This window comes from Camelina sativa, chromosome 4 (genome assembly GCF_000633955.1).
Source record: "Camelina sativa cultivar DH55 chromosome 4, Cs, whole genome shotgun sequence".
NCBI lineage: Eukaryota > Viridiplantae > Streptophyta > Magnoliopsida > Brassicales > Brassicaceae > Camelina > Camelina sativa.
The window spans coordinates 2,631,212-2,645,835 of NC_025688.1; the positions used below are offsets into that span (position 1 = coordinate 2,631,212).

At 32.7% G+C, this 14,624-nt stretch overlaps 1 protein-coding gene and 1 long non-coding RNA gene across 2 annotated transcripts in view; both read right to left on the reverse strand.

The window, feature by feature from the left end:
• LOC104779631 lies at positions 1,264-1,701 on the reverse strand. The gene is made up of 3 exons (XR_766514.2): positions 1,619-1,701; positions 1,435-1,476; positions 1,264-1,326 (listed from the first exon to the last, which is right to left on the reverse strand). It is a non-coding gene; the product is annotated as an uncharacterized LOC104779631 (long non-coding RNA).
• LOC109132424 (transcription termination factor MTEF1, chloroplastic-like) overlaps positions 14,095-14,624 on the reverse strand; it is a 1,931-nt gene continuing 1,401 nt past the window's right edge. The window contains exon 2 of the mRNA XM_019244033.1: positions 14,095-14,622. Coding sequence (XP_019099578.1) covers positions 14,270-14,622 — 353 coding nt within the window. The 3' untranslated portion in view covers positions 14,095-14,269. The remainder of the gene's footprint in view (positions 14,623-14,624) is intronic.

A 14,624-nucleotide genomic window follows, 5' to 3' on the forward strand; every position in this document is an offset into this window, starting at 1 on the left:
TTTACATTATGCTTTTTAATATTATCTCTATGTAATTAATTTATTTATAAACCAGAAATAATAATTGAGAAATTTACGGAATATATCTCTCCCAAAATCTGCAAGACTGCAACAGATTTGATTATATAAAGTTAATGAATCTTGAAAACAAAATTTAAAATTAATAGTTCTTTTTTTCGGGTAATACTTCAAAGTCGAAATCTTCTGACCCAAGCAACCATAGAGATCAATAAATAAACAGGAGATGGCAACAGTTTCATACTTTCATTCTCTGTAATTTGGAACTCTCTGTTCATTTCTTCTTAATAACAACAATATTTAGATAAAAAAAAAAAACTTGGATCTCTTTAGGTTTTGTGAGTTGCACATGTCGTCGGATTTGTACGATGAGCGTTTTCTTCGTTATACCTCCGCTACGAATAGAACCAGACCTCGACGTATAACGTTGTTCGTGCCACCACCAACATCGAACATGCCCACAATGACCGGTTACGACTTACGACGACCGTTCTTCTGATATTGGTTTTCACTCCACTACGAATAGAACAAGTTCTTCAACAAACTATAACGCAAGTGCCCAGTTCGGCAGATCACACAGATCAAACGTACGTAACGTACCATCGTCGATATTGAACATGCGGACATCGAGTTTGACTATACTCTACACGAACGACGGTCATCAATGTATCAACGGTCGTGGAGAAAGGAGAGTGTGTGAAATGTTTGGAGGAATGGGGCAAAGGTGACATGGGGACGAGGGAGTTGCCATGTAAACACAGGTATCACTCTACGTGTGTGGATAAGTGGTTGAGGAATGAGGATTCACGCCACATGTCCTCAGTGTAGATACGAGATGCCTTTTGAAAGTGATGAGATTAGAGCAACGGTGGTGAGGTTAGCGTTTCGTTGAGGATAGTGATGATGATGATAAGGGATGTTAAAAAGGATTTTTAAACCCTGTCCAGCCCTGTCCTGTATAAACTCTGAATATGTAAAGAGCCTTGTAAAATTAATATTAAAGCCTTGAACTCTGTCCAGTCCTGACCCTGTAACTTTCTTTCATTTTATTTTAAAACTCAAATCTAACAATTCTAAAAGTACAAAAATTTATCAATATCCAAATTTAATGCTATGTAAAACATTTCCAAAAAATAAAAAACTCAAATATACTTCAAATCAAAACAAACTCAAATCTGTTTATCATTGCTATTTAAAAGCCAAACCTAGTAAAATTGTAAAATAAACTCAGTTTTGATCTCCTCCCCAAACATAGTAAAATAAGAATCTCCGCTTCAGATTCTTCCATTTGCCCCTGAATTGATTAAGCTGAACAAAGAGACAATAGCATTACAAACTAGTTTCGGAATCCAAGTGAAAAGATAGAAAACAATAGATTTATCAGATTCATATAAGACATAGTGGGAAAAATCTCACCTCATTTGTGTGGGACTTGTCCTCAACACCAGATTCATCTGCCTGCTTGAAAAAAGAAGATTTAAAAGTATCAGACCATGTTACAATAAACGGATTACAAGTAGACTCTATAGACACATGAGTTACAATGAATTCAATGTAGTAGTAATTCAAGCTGAACTATAAGATGGAGAGAATCCCCAACCTCATCATGTGTTTGACTCTCCAACTCCTGTTATTTTTGGATCATTATTATCTTCATCATCAAAATAATCTTCAATGTCTCCTAAATATCATATAAGTTAGTCAAACAATTTAAAACATTCTCACAAAGATGACTTGAACAACTTAAAACATTGAAATTTTACCTTCAAACTCAACAAATCCACGCAACCAGTTTCTAGTGCAAATTAATGCTTGAACATTTTTGGGAAGAAGTCGGCATCTGTAAGGATTCAAAACTCTACCTCCAACACTGAAAGATGACTCGGATGCTACGGTGGTGATTGGAATGCTGAGAATATCAGATGCCATGGAAGCTAAATCACCATATCGATGTTGATTATCTTTCCAAAAACTTAACACTTCCATGTCTGTAAAAGTCTTCATCTCTAGTCTAGGTTCATCCAAATAGATTTCCAAATTCGATTTGTGGTTTCCTGAACTAGACTTGAGGCCACTTTCAAGATCAAACAGAACCTATGAAATGAAATACAAAAAAAATAGTTACAAAGATGTTAGAAAGAAGCTTAGAAAGACATAGAAAGATACTTACATCATTTAAATCATCCTCAAGTGGTGATCCAGAGATAAGCTCATCTGGAGTAGGTGTTGTTGAAGACTTTGAAAGACTTGCAGATTGAATATTATATTCTTCATAAAGCAGAACCAGATTCTTCCTAACAATTTCAACTTTTTCCTTGGAAGTGCTTGAATCGACATTGTCATAAGCTGACTCAAGTATTTGCAACTTCAATCTTGGATCCAAAGCTGCTCCCATAGCAAGAATGATACTGTATTGATTCCAATACTTTGCAAACTTCTTTCGCATCATTTGAGCCATTGCTCTCACATAAACATCATCACAAATAGAATATTTCTTCAGCAACAACTCAATTTTCCACACTTGAATGAAATAAACATTGGCTGTTGGATACTTCACTCCTGAAATGTATGTGGTGATGGTATAAAATGGTTTTAACATGTCACATATTTTCTCACCTCGATCCCATTCTTCCTTTGATGGTAATGAATTGTAATCTCTCTCATACAATTTCAAAATAACAAACGCTTTTCTGAATTTTAAATCTCTAGCCAACATCTCATATGTTGAGTTCCAACGAGTTGCAACATCCAAAGATAACCCAGCTCCACCTTTGATTCCTAAGCTCTCAATGCATGTTGCAAATGATTCTTTCCTCGACTAATATCCTTTTACAAATTTTACACTATTTCGAATATTCTCCAAAAGACTACTGGCTACATCCAACCCTGCTTTAACTATCAAATTCAGGATATGAGCTGAACATCTCACATGCAAAAACTTTCCATCACACAACAGCCCATTACCAAGACGATGATTAATAATCTTCAGCATACTATCATTGGCTTTAGCGTTATCTAAAGTGATAGAAAAAACCTTCTTTTCTAAACCCCACATCTTTAATCAATCATAAATTTTCTTAGCAATTTCTTCACCATTGTGTGGAGGTTTGAAATGACAAAAAGCCAAAATCTTATTGATTAACCTCCAGCTATCATCAATGTAATGTGCAATAACACAAATATAACCCATGAATGTATAACAAGCAGACCACAAATCCACTGTTAAACACACTCTGCCTTGGTATTTAGAGAAAAACTCTATCAATTTTGCTTTTTCTATCTCATATCTCTTATACACATCAGCTCCAGCAGTTTGTCTACATATATGTTGACAGTCCGGATTGAGAAATATATCCCTAGCCCTAACCTTCTCATATTCAACATATCTAAAAGGCAAATCATGATATATGATGATCTCGGAAGTCATCTCTCTATCAATTTTGTGATCATACTGAGGTCTATCAACAGATGGAGGTCTATTAGGACAAAGACCTAGATGGCGAGTCAATGTTGATGTTCCTAATGACTTGGTATCTATTACTAACTTAATACCACAATGGTGACATCTAGCCCTTTCTCTTCCATCTTCCTCTATTCCTACGGAAGTAAACTCTAGCCAACATTTAGCTCTTAGTTTTTTTGGACGTACCGGTTGAATGCGTGGAGTCCTTCTCCGAGTTCGTCGAGCTGGTCGTGGCCTAGGTGTTTGTATTGGTTAAGTCATGCTTTGTGCTTGTCCCTGTGTCATACTTGCTTGTCCCTGAGTCATACTTGCTTGACCTTCTTCATTCATCTCCATCTCCATGTAATCATTTTCAGCATTTAGAGTTGCAATTGTTTCTAATGACTGTAAATCCATACTGCATCAAATTGACAATTATCAATTAGAGCTCAATACAATCAAATTTTGTAAACATAATCACAACCCATAAATACTAAATACAATCAAATTTTGTAAACATAATCACAACCCATAAATACTAAATACAATCAAATTTTGTAAACATAATCAAATTGTCAATTAGAGCTCAAAATCTAAGATCACAAAATTTAAACTGATAAAGGGAAAGATAGATTGAATCTTACTTGAACCCAATTAGAGCTTGAAGAGATTGTGAAGCATGAACTTGTGCGTTATTGTGTTAGTGAATCAAGGAATCATCTTTTGTGGCTAGAGAAGAAAGAAGCTTCTGAATCAAATTTGATTTTTCTAGAATCAAAACCACGATGAAGCTGTTGTTTTGGGGAAAATCAAAGCTTAATCTAGTCGTATAGATCGAAGCCAAGGATGTCAAAATGGATCAAAGTTTCATGGATCACCACAACTCAACTCAACCCATTGACCCTAATGAGTTAAAAAAAATTATCCTAATGACTTCATGAATAAATTGAGTTAGTGGGTTAAATAGTTTAATGGATCAATTGAGTTATGTTATAATGGGTAATGGTTTAACCATTTAATCCATCAAATGCTTAAACCGGTCAAAATTACCAAAACCACTCAAAATTACCAAAACCATTAAACCGGTCAAAATGTGTAAACCGGTCAATGCTTTGATTTTCCCCAAAACAACAGCTTCATCGTGGTTTTGATTCTAGAAAAATCAAATTTGATTCAGAAGCTTCTTTCTTCTCCAGCCCTTTCAGGTTCGCTTCTTCTTCAACCCATGTTATAATTGAGATTCTTTCTTATCCAATCCTCTCAGGTTCGCTTCTTCTTCAACCCATGTTATAATTGGCCCTTAAGCTTTTCATGTTCGTATTTTGCTTGGTTTAAGTTGATTTTTTTCTGGGTTTTGTTTTTAAGTATCTCGATTGCCCCTTAAGTGTTGGTCTAGTGGGTTTTGTTTAGAAAATTGGGTTTTTGTTTGTTCATAGTTCTGGTTATACAATCATCTCTTGCTGCAATTGTATGATACATAGTTCTGGTTATGTTTTGATGGTGTTATGGTTCTAGTTTACGGCTTTGATACAAAGGTTATATCTTCTACAGCTTTTGTGTGAGATCCTTCTTTAAAAAATAAACAAACTCATTTAGAACTTATTTAACCATTTCTACAGCTTTTCTCTTTTCATCATCTAAACAAACTCATTTAGAATTCATTTAACCATTTAACTCATCAAATTAAATGAACTCATTTAATCTAAACTCATTGGATAATGATTTGATTTGAGTTGAGTTAATCATTTTGACACTCATACGCTTATGTTTTGTTTTTGGTGTAACGAGATTCAATTGAATTTATATTTTGTTAAGAGCGTGAATTAATCCGTATGTGATCATTGTCGTATATATCCCCCTTCTAGTTAAACCAGCTTTATATTATTGTCATTGATTTTCGGAAAATCATTTTCCATTGTTTAATCTAGTCGTATAGATCGAAGTTAAAAAAAATTCTGTTTGAGTCAACTCACAGTAAACAAATCCTAAAATAATTTACTAGAGAGTTTGTAACTTTGAAGTTACATAGAAAAACCACAACTATATTAGAAACACAACTAACCTATTCGAACCAAACTAGTACATTCTTGTGAATCACAGAGGCTAGCACGAATGGGAGAAGCAACATGAGTATTTTTCCAAACCGCTCTTAACCGAAAACCAAAAAACCAATCTCCTTCGCGCTCTAACCAAAACCGGTACGTTTTAATTTTAGTTCCCTTTTTAATTTCCCGGTTCAGATCTCATTGGTCTAATTATTGGTTTTATATATGTTTAGGTATAAAGATCAATCCGGATAGTACATAAATCGTATTATTTAGATTCGATAAAAGAGTCATTTTGGTTTACTCCTTGGGTTGAGTGTCCCAAGTCTATCTTTGGAAAACGTCCGTTTTAATTGAATGTCCGGTTTTCGCTATGGAAAACGTGGAGCCAAGATTAAATGCATTTCACTATCTATTAAACCGGAATCGATCTTTTATTCATGAAGATTTTTGTTTTGTCTACTTTGTTCATGGAGATTGGTCTGGTCGAAGAGAAGATATGGCGTAATAAAAATTTGTGGGAACTCGATGATAATTTAATTCAATTTTCAGTTATGTTTTATGTTTACTTAAAAAAATAGTATTGAAAAAATTACCAAAAAAAGTCAGCGAATATTAATACAAAACACAGATTGATATGAGAAAGTTAATCGAATATTCAAAACAAAACTAAAACATTAACAAAGTGTAACTCAAAAGTCGAATCCTAAACAAACCATAAAAATGAGTTAAAAACACTTAAACAAGAGTTGGCAAAATCCAATATTTTAGATTTCGTTCTCTATAATAAACAAGTGACGATATGGAGACAATATGAATATTTCACAAGAAATGTTGTGTATATATATTTTATATGTAAAAGCACGCCATATATATCTATACTAGATTAAGGCCCGTGCTAGAGTACGGGTTGAAATTCATTTTATTTTATTTATATTGTAATTTTCATGTAAAATATAATTTATATGATTATTTTTAAAAGTTTTTTTGGATAAAACATTATGATGACTTGAAAAAAGACACTTATTTTGTAAGTTTTATATTGTTAATGATTATAAATTAACAAAATAGGTGTCATTAACAACAAAATATGTGCTCTAGCATGGGTCCTAATCTTAGTTCTAATACACCATAAATTTTTGTAGGGTTTGAGACGGTTTAGCATTGTATACTGAGAAACCATTGTCATTTTTATATTTTTGTGAATATGAGAAATGTATTCTCGTGAAAGGAGATTTGCATGTTTTATATTGTAAATTTGGAAAATTGTCGTTAAGATTTGATTTTTAATTTCAGAATAAGATCTCGGAGATGTGATCATCTTGCGCAGATTTTATTCCTTTTTTTATGCTTCAAAGTATATTTTTATTCTCTTTTAAAAGTATATTAACAATGTTGTATAGCAATCAAATCTGCCTAAAATAAATTTGTAATATTGTGTTTTTAGATGTTTGGAAATAATGTGTTGTAGCTTACAGATCTTCCGAAAATAAAGTTTGTACGGGATGATACAAATTCATTTAACAATTTGGAATATATTCTCTAGCATGTTTTTCGGAAACAATTAAGGTTGCACCCAATTATTATTTTGTAACCAATGAATATATCATTTAATCTATAACCTATCTATAACTTATTTGTAACCAACTTATAAAAATAATAAAGTCTACAAAAACAATGTTGTGTACTTCCGTTTTATTATATAGGGGATTAACATTTTCACAGCATTTTTTACAAAGAACGCTTGGAGTTGAGAACTATTTACCTCCAATGCCATTGAAATTTAATTTTTGGTTAAGAAAATTTAAACTAAAATATTAAAATTGATTTAACGATTTTGATCACCAAAAATACATTAAAATCGGAAGTAATTTAAATCTAATAAATATGGTAACTAATTTTTTTTTTATGATGATAACAAAAACCACATTTATAGGGATATTTTCTAGATTTTTTTAATAAAAAAATATTAATTGCTTACAAAACTTTTGCTATTAATCGTGATTTGCAATCTCGAATAAAGATCTAATAATGAGAATATTCTATATTCTAATGTTTTCACGTTAATTAAGTAAGTAGTTTTGTACAGATTTATTCAGCCATAAATCTAGGAGGAGCCACACTCATTCCATCTTCCATATATATGTTGTTAGCAAACATTCAACTGGAAATATATATGCTGATGACGTAGGGCGTGGTGGGTATGTTGGTGGATACAATGGTGGCAGTATTCATGGAGGAGGCGTGGTCAATTAAACCGTGTTGAATCAGCTGATGTTGAATGACCACAAAAGACTTATGAGCGTCATAGCGGGACATATCGTGGGTAAGCTTTCTTTTTGTTTTGTTCACTATTTTGATTGGCTAACTTCTAATATTTTGTTTTTTTATTTGTTACTTGAAGATGTTAGTAAGTGATCTACAACGTGAGGGAGTGGTCATGAAAATTGGGGTACTATTGAAGATGAGATTCTTCCGTAAGCATCTTGCCTTAAGTCTAACTTTCACTATATATGTCGTGAACTCTACACAGTTTTACGAATGAATTTTTGTTTTCAGTTTAGCCGTCTTTCAATAACTCATTTGTGACATATGAGAGTACAGTGAAAGGAAAGGAAGACAATGCAAAAAAGACAATGAAGGGAAGAATGATCTTAAGGATAAGAGATTATGGGAGCAAATATACTTAAATTAACAATATATATTGTTGACAATCTCATAAACACAAAAGAGCCTAATTTTTACTTCTATAAGGTTTTTCATATGTTTGACAAAAAAAAGTTTTTTCATATATGTTTGTTGCAACATTTCATAGTTTAAATTTATATGAAATCTATGTAGGTAACTTTAGTGAACTAGATTTGAATTGAAAACATACCTTTTAATTATATGTTGTTTGTTTCAAATTATGTATATGATTTTTACAATTATTAAGATTCTGAAAGAAAAAAATTTGAACATATATGTAATATCAATACTTAGTTACATACATACTACAGGTTAAATCTAAAAATAAAAAGGTTTAAATCATATAATTTAAATAATAATATAAAAGTAAAATTTTAACATAATTGTATATATAAATAGAATATTTTCTTGCAGTTTATAGGTAAATATTTTCTTAAACGGGTTAAATATTTTTTTGCTGGTTAAAACCAACGTTTAAAAACCAAAGATCAAGTTCAATATATATTCATGTTAATTCTTAAATACTAACTGTTCTCTAATACAAATCTTCTAATATGAATCATTTACAAAATGGTTCCGCGGTACACCGCGGGTTAAATTCTAGTTCTATATGTAAAAATAAAGAAATTGTATTGTGTATAAACATTTTTATTTTAGTAAAAATTGAGATATTTATACACAATATAATTTATATATGATATTGGGAAAAACCTTAGTTTGTTGGGGATATTGTACCGGAAAGCTTGAGGCTGATGAACGTGAGTCTACTACCTAGTTGACTCATTTCCATGTTTAATTGGTCAGTGGAAGAAGTAGAACTAGGTAGAATAATATGCATATGAATGTGGAGAAGTATCTAAATGAGAATTTGAGTATTCAATTGAAGATTTTGAAGATCTAGTAGCAAAAACGTGAGAGAATAAATCACTTTTTCCCTAAATTGTACCACAAATCGAAAAAAATGTATTCTCTAATGAAAAATTACAAGAACGACCAAGATATTTCAAATCGACATAGATACATATCAATAGTGTGTAAACATTACAGACGGATTTGATTGGCTCATGACATGCAAAGAGGATTAGCTTAATATACAACTTTAAATTTTTTTGATGTGTTAAGTATGTGCAAATTAAATAGTTATACCACACATTTGCGTCGCCACACATATGTGAATCGTTAAATATTATAATGACATAATTTAATAATTTTTGACTACTTAAATTTTACTGTTTTATTCTATTGGTTGAATTTGGTTAAATGATACAATATTTCTTGTTTCTTAATCTTTGTATTTTTAGTCAAAAAAATTTACATAATGGAACAGAGTGAGTAATAAATATGGATATAATTATATAGAAAAATGATTTGTCAACTACTTATTCAATCGAAAGACATACTATTTTTTTTCCTTTTCACAATACTTGTTTTTTGTATTCAATCGAAGGACATATTGATATATCATGGTTTTTACGGTTTTTAACTATGATATAAGTGTGTTTTTGAGTCTTTTGATTTGTTTTATATGATGTTTTTGAGTCTTCTTGGAGTCGTATCAGAGTGATGGTCTCGATTGACACTACCTATAACATCGATCGACACCCTGTTTTAGCTGACGAGAAGCCAAGTTTTTGAAATTTTACAAATTTGCCCGAAATTTTCCACAATTGCAACACAAGTCTCTGACGTGTTTTAAGACATATTTATTATATTTTTAGGTTTTAAAAATCCTCAAGTTAATTTCTAAGCAGCTTTTGAGAGAGAGATATTGAGAGCTTTTGGGAGTGACTAATCTGAATTCTTTTGTAGAGAGAAGATTTCTAAACTCCTTCTTTTACTTTTGATATCTATTGCTAGAAATCTATTGCTTATTATTCAGAAAAGATGTTTTGTTCTTCATTAAATATGTCTGAGTAGTTTGCTTGTTAGGTTCAGGGTTTTTTGATTTATTAGATCTGTTATTTTTAGTGTTCATTATCTCTTATGATCTTCAACTCTAGTTGTTCTTCATATTAATTCTTGATTGATCACCTAGAATTAATAATTTAGGAAAATAAATTGATATGAGAATATAATTGATTTTCCTGATTAAACCATTGATAAGCAAAGTTACTTTTTACAAAGAGATTTGACTTAGTAATTTTGTGAACAAATCTAAACCTGATTTTAAAGCTGATTTTTAACCTAGAATTTTACGAAGAGATTTGGATTTTCTGGTTTTAAATTTAGATAATATTTGCAGTGAGAATTGATTTATTTTACAATTGTGTTTAGAGTTATAGATCTGATTTTAATTGTTTGAACCTTAATTAATTTACTGATTTAATATTTCATAATTACCTGAGAAATTCCCTAGGCCTAGCTCTTTGATCATTTGAATTTACAACACTTTTTATTTACTGTTTTGCATTGCTTTTCAATAATTAAATCAACCTGTTTAGTTTAATTATAAAACTCTATAATTTATTGTGTAGTCTTGAGTCTTTTTGGAATTCGACCCCTAAGTACTACTGTGACCTCTTAATTTGAGAGAGTAGCTCTATGGTTTAATTTGAGCATATTACATACAATAAGCCAAAAGAGAAGAATATTATCCAAATAAATTTGTAGAAAAGTAGAAAACTGTTACCAGGAATCAACTAAGATTTTTTTGTTGTTGTTGTTGTTGTCAAGTAATCAAAACTAAGATTACCAACTAAACCAATTGAAAAATGCCTTTAGTTTCTACCACGTGTCTTATTATGATGGACTCTCCAAGAATCTGGACAATGCTTCCTTCAAAACTTCAGAGGGTTTGGAGTTTGGACTGATACAGTCCACTTCTTGAGTGTAGCAAAACGAAAGCCAGTAAGAACATGGAGATGACGGACTTTGAAAACTGGATGGGGTATCAACATCAACATGTGGCAGAGGTAAAGTCACTGCCTCGAGCAGGGCAATTCAGATGGCCAACACCTGCTACTTCCTGAACTTATGTTATGTACACATAAGTCTCATCGGTTTTAACACTTTATACCGTATCTCATCGTGTTTATTACTACTGTATTTCAAGGATAAGAGGTACTCAACTCAACGATACGTTTAGGATCTATTGGCAATGAATCAGTATTTGAGGCTCGTATTCTCTTCTCGTTCACCCAAACTTTGAGTTATTGGTTTCCAAGCTATTTGGTTCAAAATTATGGCTTTTAAGGTTAAAGTTTTCGGTTTGAGTCAACTTTGTTACTGAGCAAGATTGGGAACAGAGTCACTGTTGAGAATCTTGAGAGCCCCTGTGCTTGCAGTGGCAGCCTAAAGGTTCGTGGTTCTAGTTCTGAAACCATATGGTCTATGTTGATGTTTTTGATGATGTGATGGTAAATTTGTTAAATGTTTTGCTGAGATTGAGCAAAGGCTTTGTTCTAGAATAATTGTCTGTTGACGAATTTTTGTTATGTGTTAACCAATACGCTCATAGGAAACGTATTCAGTGTTGGTGCAATGAAAAGGGAAACATTATATGCGAGATTAGTCCTCAGGTATTTTTGACCTTTATAGCTGAAACCTGAATAATTTTACCTATATATGTGAGATTCAGTGTTGGTGCAATGAATAGAACTGAATGACGGGTATTGACTTAATGCAACCCTACTGAACATGAAGCTGCAGCTTTGGCTACACAGTTTGCGTTGGTGCTTCAGTCAGGGCAGCCTAGAACAGTTCACTTCACAGTATCACCAGGACCACCATCATCCTCCATCGCTCATGCAACTACATCTACACAACAACAGGATGACGATCCTGTCTGATGTACTACTGATCTAATATCGTAAGTATGGAACCATTTACAAGGTACGATGTGAATGAAAATGAAGAGTTTGATTGCCTGTAAATTTAGAATGCTGTATGAGTAAAGGATTGAAATCATTTGAGTTCTTGAATAATTGACTGTAATCTAGGTTCTTAATGATTACACATGACGTGCTCTACCAAAACATTTCCCCATCATTATCTTTGGAACAAAACTATTACAAGCTCATGTGAATCAACTTCTAAACAGCTATCCTCATAGACGTGCGTTACACATCTCTATTATCTAACAAAACATTTCTCCAACCTAATCTTCGTGCACTGCTTAATTCATTTTGTGGTGTGAATACCATAGGCATTGTCAAGTTCTAATATATGGCCATGCTTTTTGGACGTTATGTACTTTTTAACAATGTCACATGTTTCAACAACGTTATGTAATACAAAACAAATCTTTTAAGAAAAAACCATTAAATAGAATTAAAAAACTAGTTTTATTAATTATGGATCAACTCATTAGTTGTCAATAACGACGACTAGGTTACATAAGCTAGAAAGCTGAAATTATAAGCGTAGATAATATATTGTAAGAAAGAAAATAATAGGAAGAAGCAACAGGGTAAGGGAAGGTTTTGAGAAGCAAAGCCGATGGCTATGTCACCACCAATATAGGCAAGAAAGAGAAGGAGAAGAGCATGTCCAATGTCCATAGTGCAATAGAGTTGATAGACTGAGATTCCTCCGGCAAGCAACGAAAAGGTTGAAACAAAAACATTCTTCGTAGGGTAATTGTAGGGAAGGCAAACCATGAATGGTAATATGAGAAAAGAAACTACAGATCTGAGATTTTTCATAATCGGAGTTGTTGGGGTCTCATATTTGACGAAGAAGAAGCATTTGAGTAGCATCACGAGGAAAAAGATTGTGACACCAAGTCGGATTGGAGAGAAGACAACTTCATTATCTGGTTTCAACAAGCCAAAGCAAGAGAAAATTGTCAACGCGTACCAAATCCCACGAGTGAATACCCGAAAACCCATCAGTCTCTCATTCTCTAATGATTCCCACAGACTCGTCATGTAACACAATTTAGCGTTTTCCATTATTTAACTTTTTGGTTGTTTTTCGATATTTATTCAGATGTGATCTGTGAGCTTCTTTATTTATAGCTAGGGGAATGGGTGAAATCAAAAATTTTAGGAGATAAAAAAGCCTTAAAGGATGCGTCAGTCAACACAAGGTTAGTTCTTGAAATCTAGTTGTTACGCCCAAATCCAGCGAGCAGGGATAGTCACATATCGAATATACAAGATAATGCATATCTGTTCTGTTCCGTAATTAAGAATCAGCATATTTTTTTTCATTTTTTTCAGATAATTACTGTTCAGATACGATTTAGAAATATGCAAAACTTGAGGGTTTTGGATTCACACTTTATTGAGTTTACCAAAAGTGAAAGCCAGTGAGAACACAAGAGGAGATGACGGTCTTTAAAAACTGAATGGGTAACAACTACATCAAGATGTGCCAGAGTTAAAACCAGTGCCTGGGCAAGACTATTCAGATGGCTAACACCAACTATGTACTTCCTGAGCTTATGTACAGAAATCTCATCGTTTTTTTAACACTTTACGGTCTTTACCGCACATGTTTATCCTTAATTCCCACCCTACTCAACGATACGGTAAGGATCTATTGTAAATGAATCAGTATTTGAGGATCGTATTCTCTTCTCGTTAACCCCAACTTTGAGTTATTGGTTCAAAATTATGGCTTTACGTTTAACTCTAACAAACCCTTGCAATTTAGGAGAAAATCTGAAAGATACAAAGAACACCACACAATATTCGTCAACCATGAAGCAAGCAAGAAACACAAAACCTATTCGTCTTGTGAATTATAGAGCAAAATAAGAGAAACTAAAACGATCCTCATATACACTGATCATAATTTGAATGGACATAATTTTACTGATTCACTGATCTAGGAAAATGTGATCATCTACTCAAACCAAGTACTTGGTAGCAAATCATCATTTTTGGTAGTAAATCATCAATTTTGCAGTCAATTAGCTCTTTGTCCATCAACTAGGTTCTCAATTACAGCCTTACATAATCTGACAAAACATAAAACAAAAACTAAATACAAGCTCATGTGAAGTGCTTTGGCATGTCTCAAGTCCAAAACTTAATCTCAGTAAACAGAACAATGAACATTCTCAAAAAGCTTAATCTACAGAAGGAAACAAAAAAAAAGAAAGCTGCGTTGCATTGTTGTTATTATATCATCATCTTCTTTCAACAGACCTAAGACGAAGCTCTAAAAGCCAATTGTTAAACTGACCATCACTAACCTTCAACATCTCAGACAAAGGCATAAAAATCCCATGTTCCTTAAGCAACCTATGCCTTGGCTTTATCTTCCTCTCCAAGCTAAACGAAAAATACTGAGGGAAACGTTTAAGCTCCTTGACATCACCACGCATCTCCTCCATAAAAAACTCAACTTTAGGAACTAAATTGTTATCCACACTATAAGTCAACAACGCCGGAGATCTCACAACCATCTTCGCTACCTCTTCTCTTGTAAACCCTAACCCTTCTTCAAGGTACTCAATTTTAGGGATTAGGGTTCGTTCCACA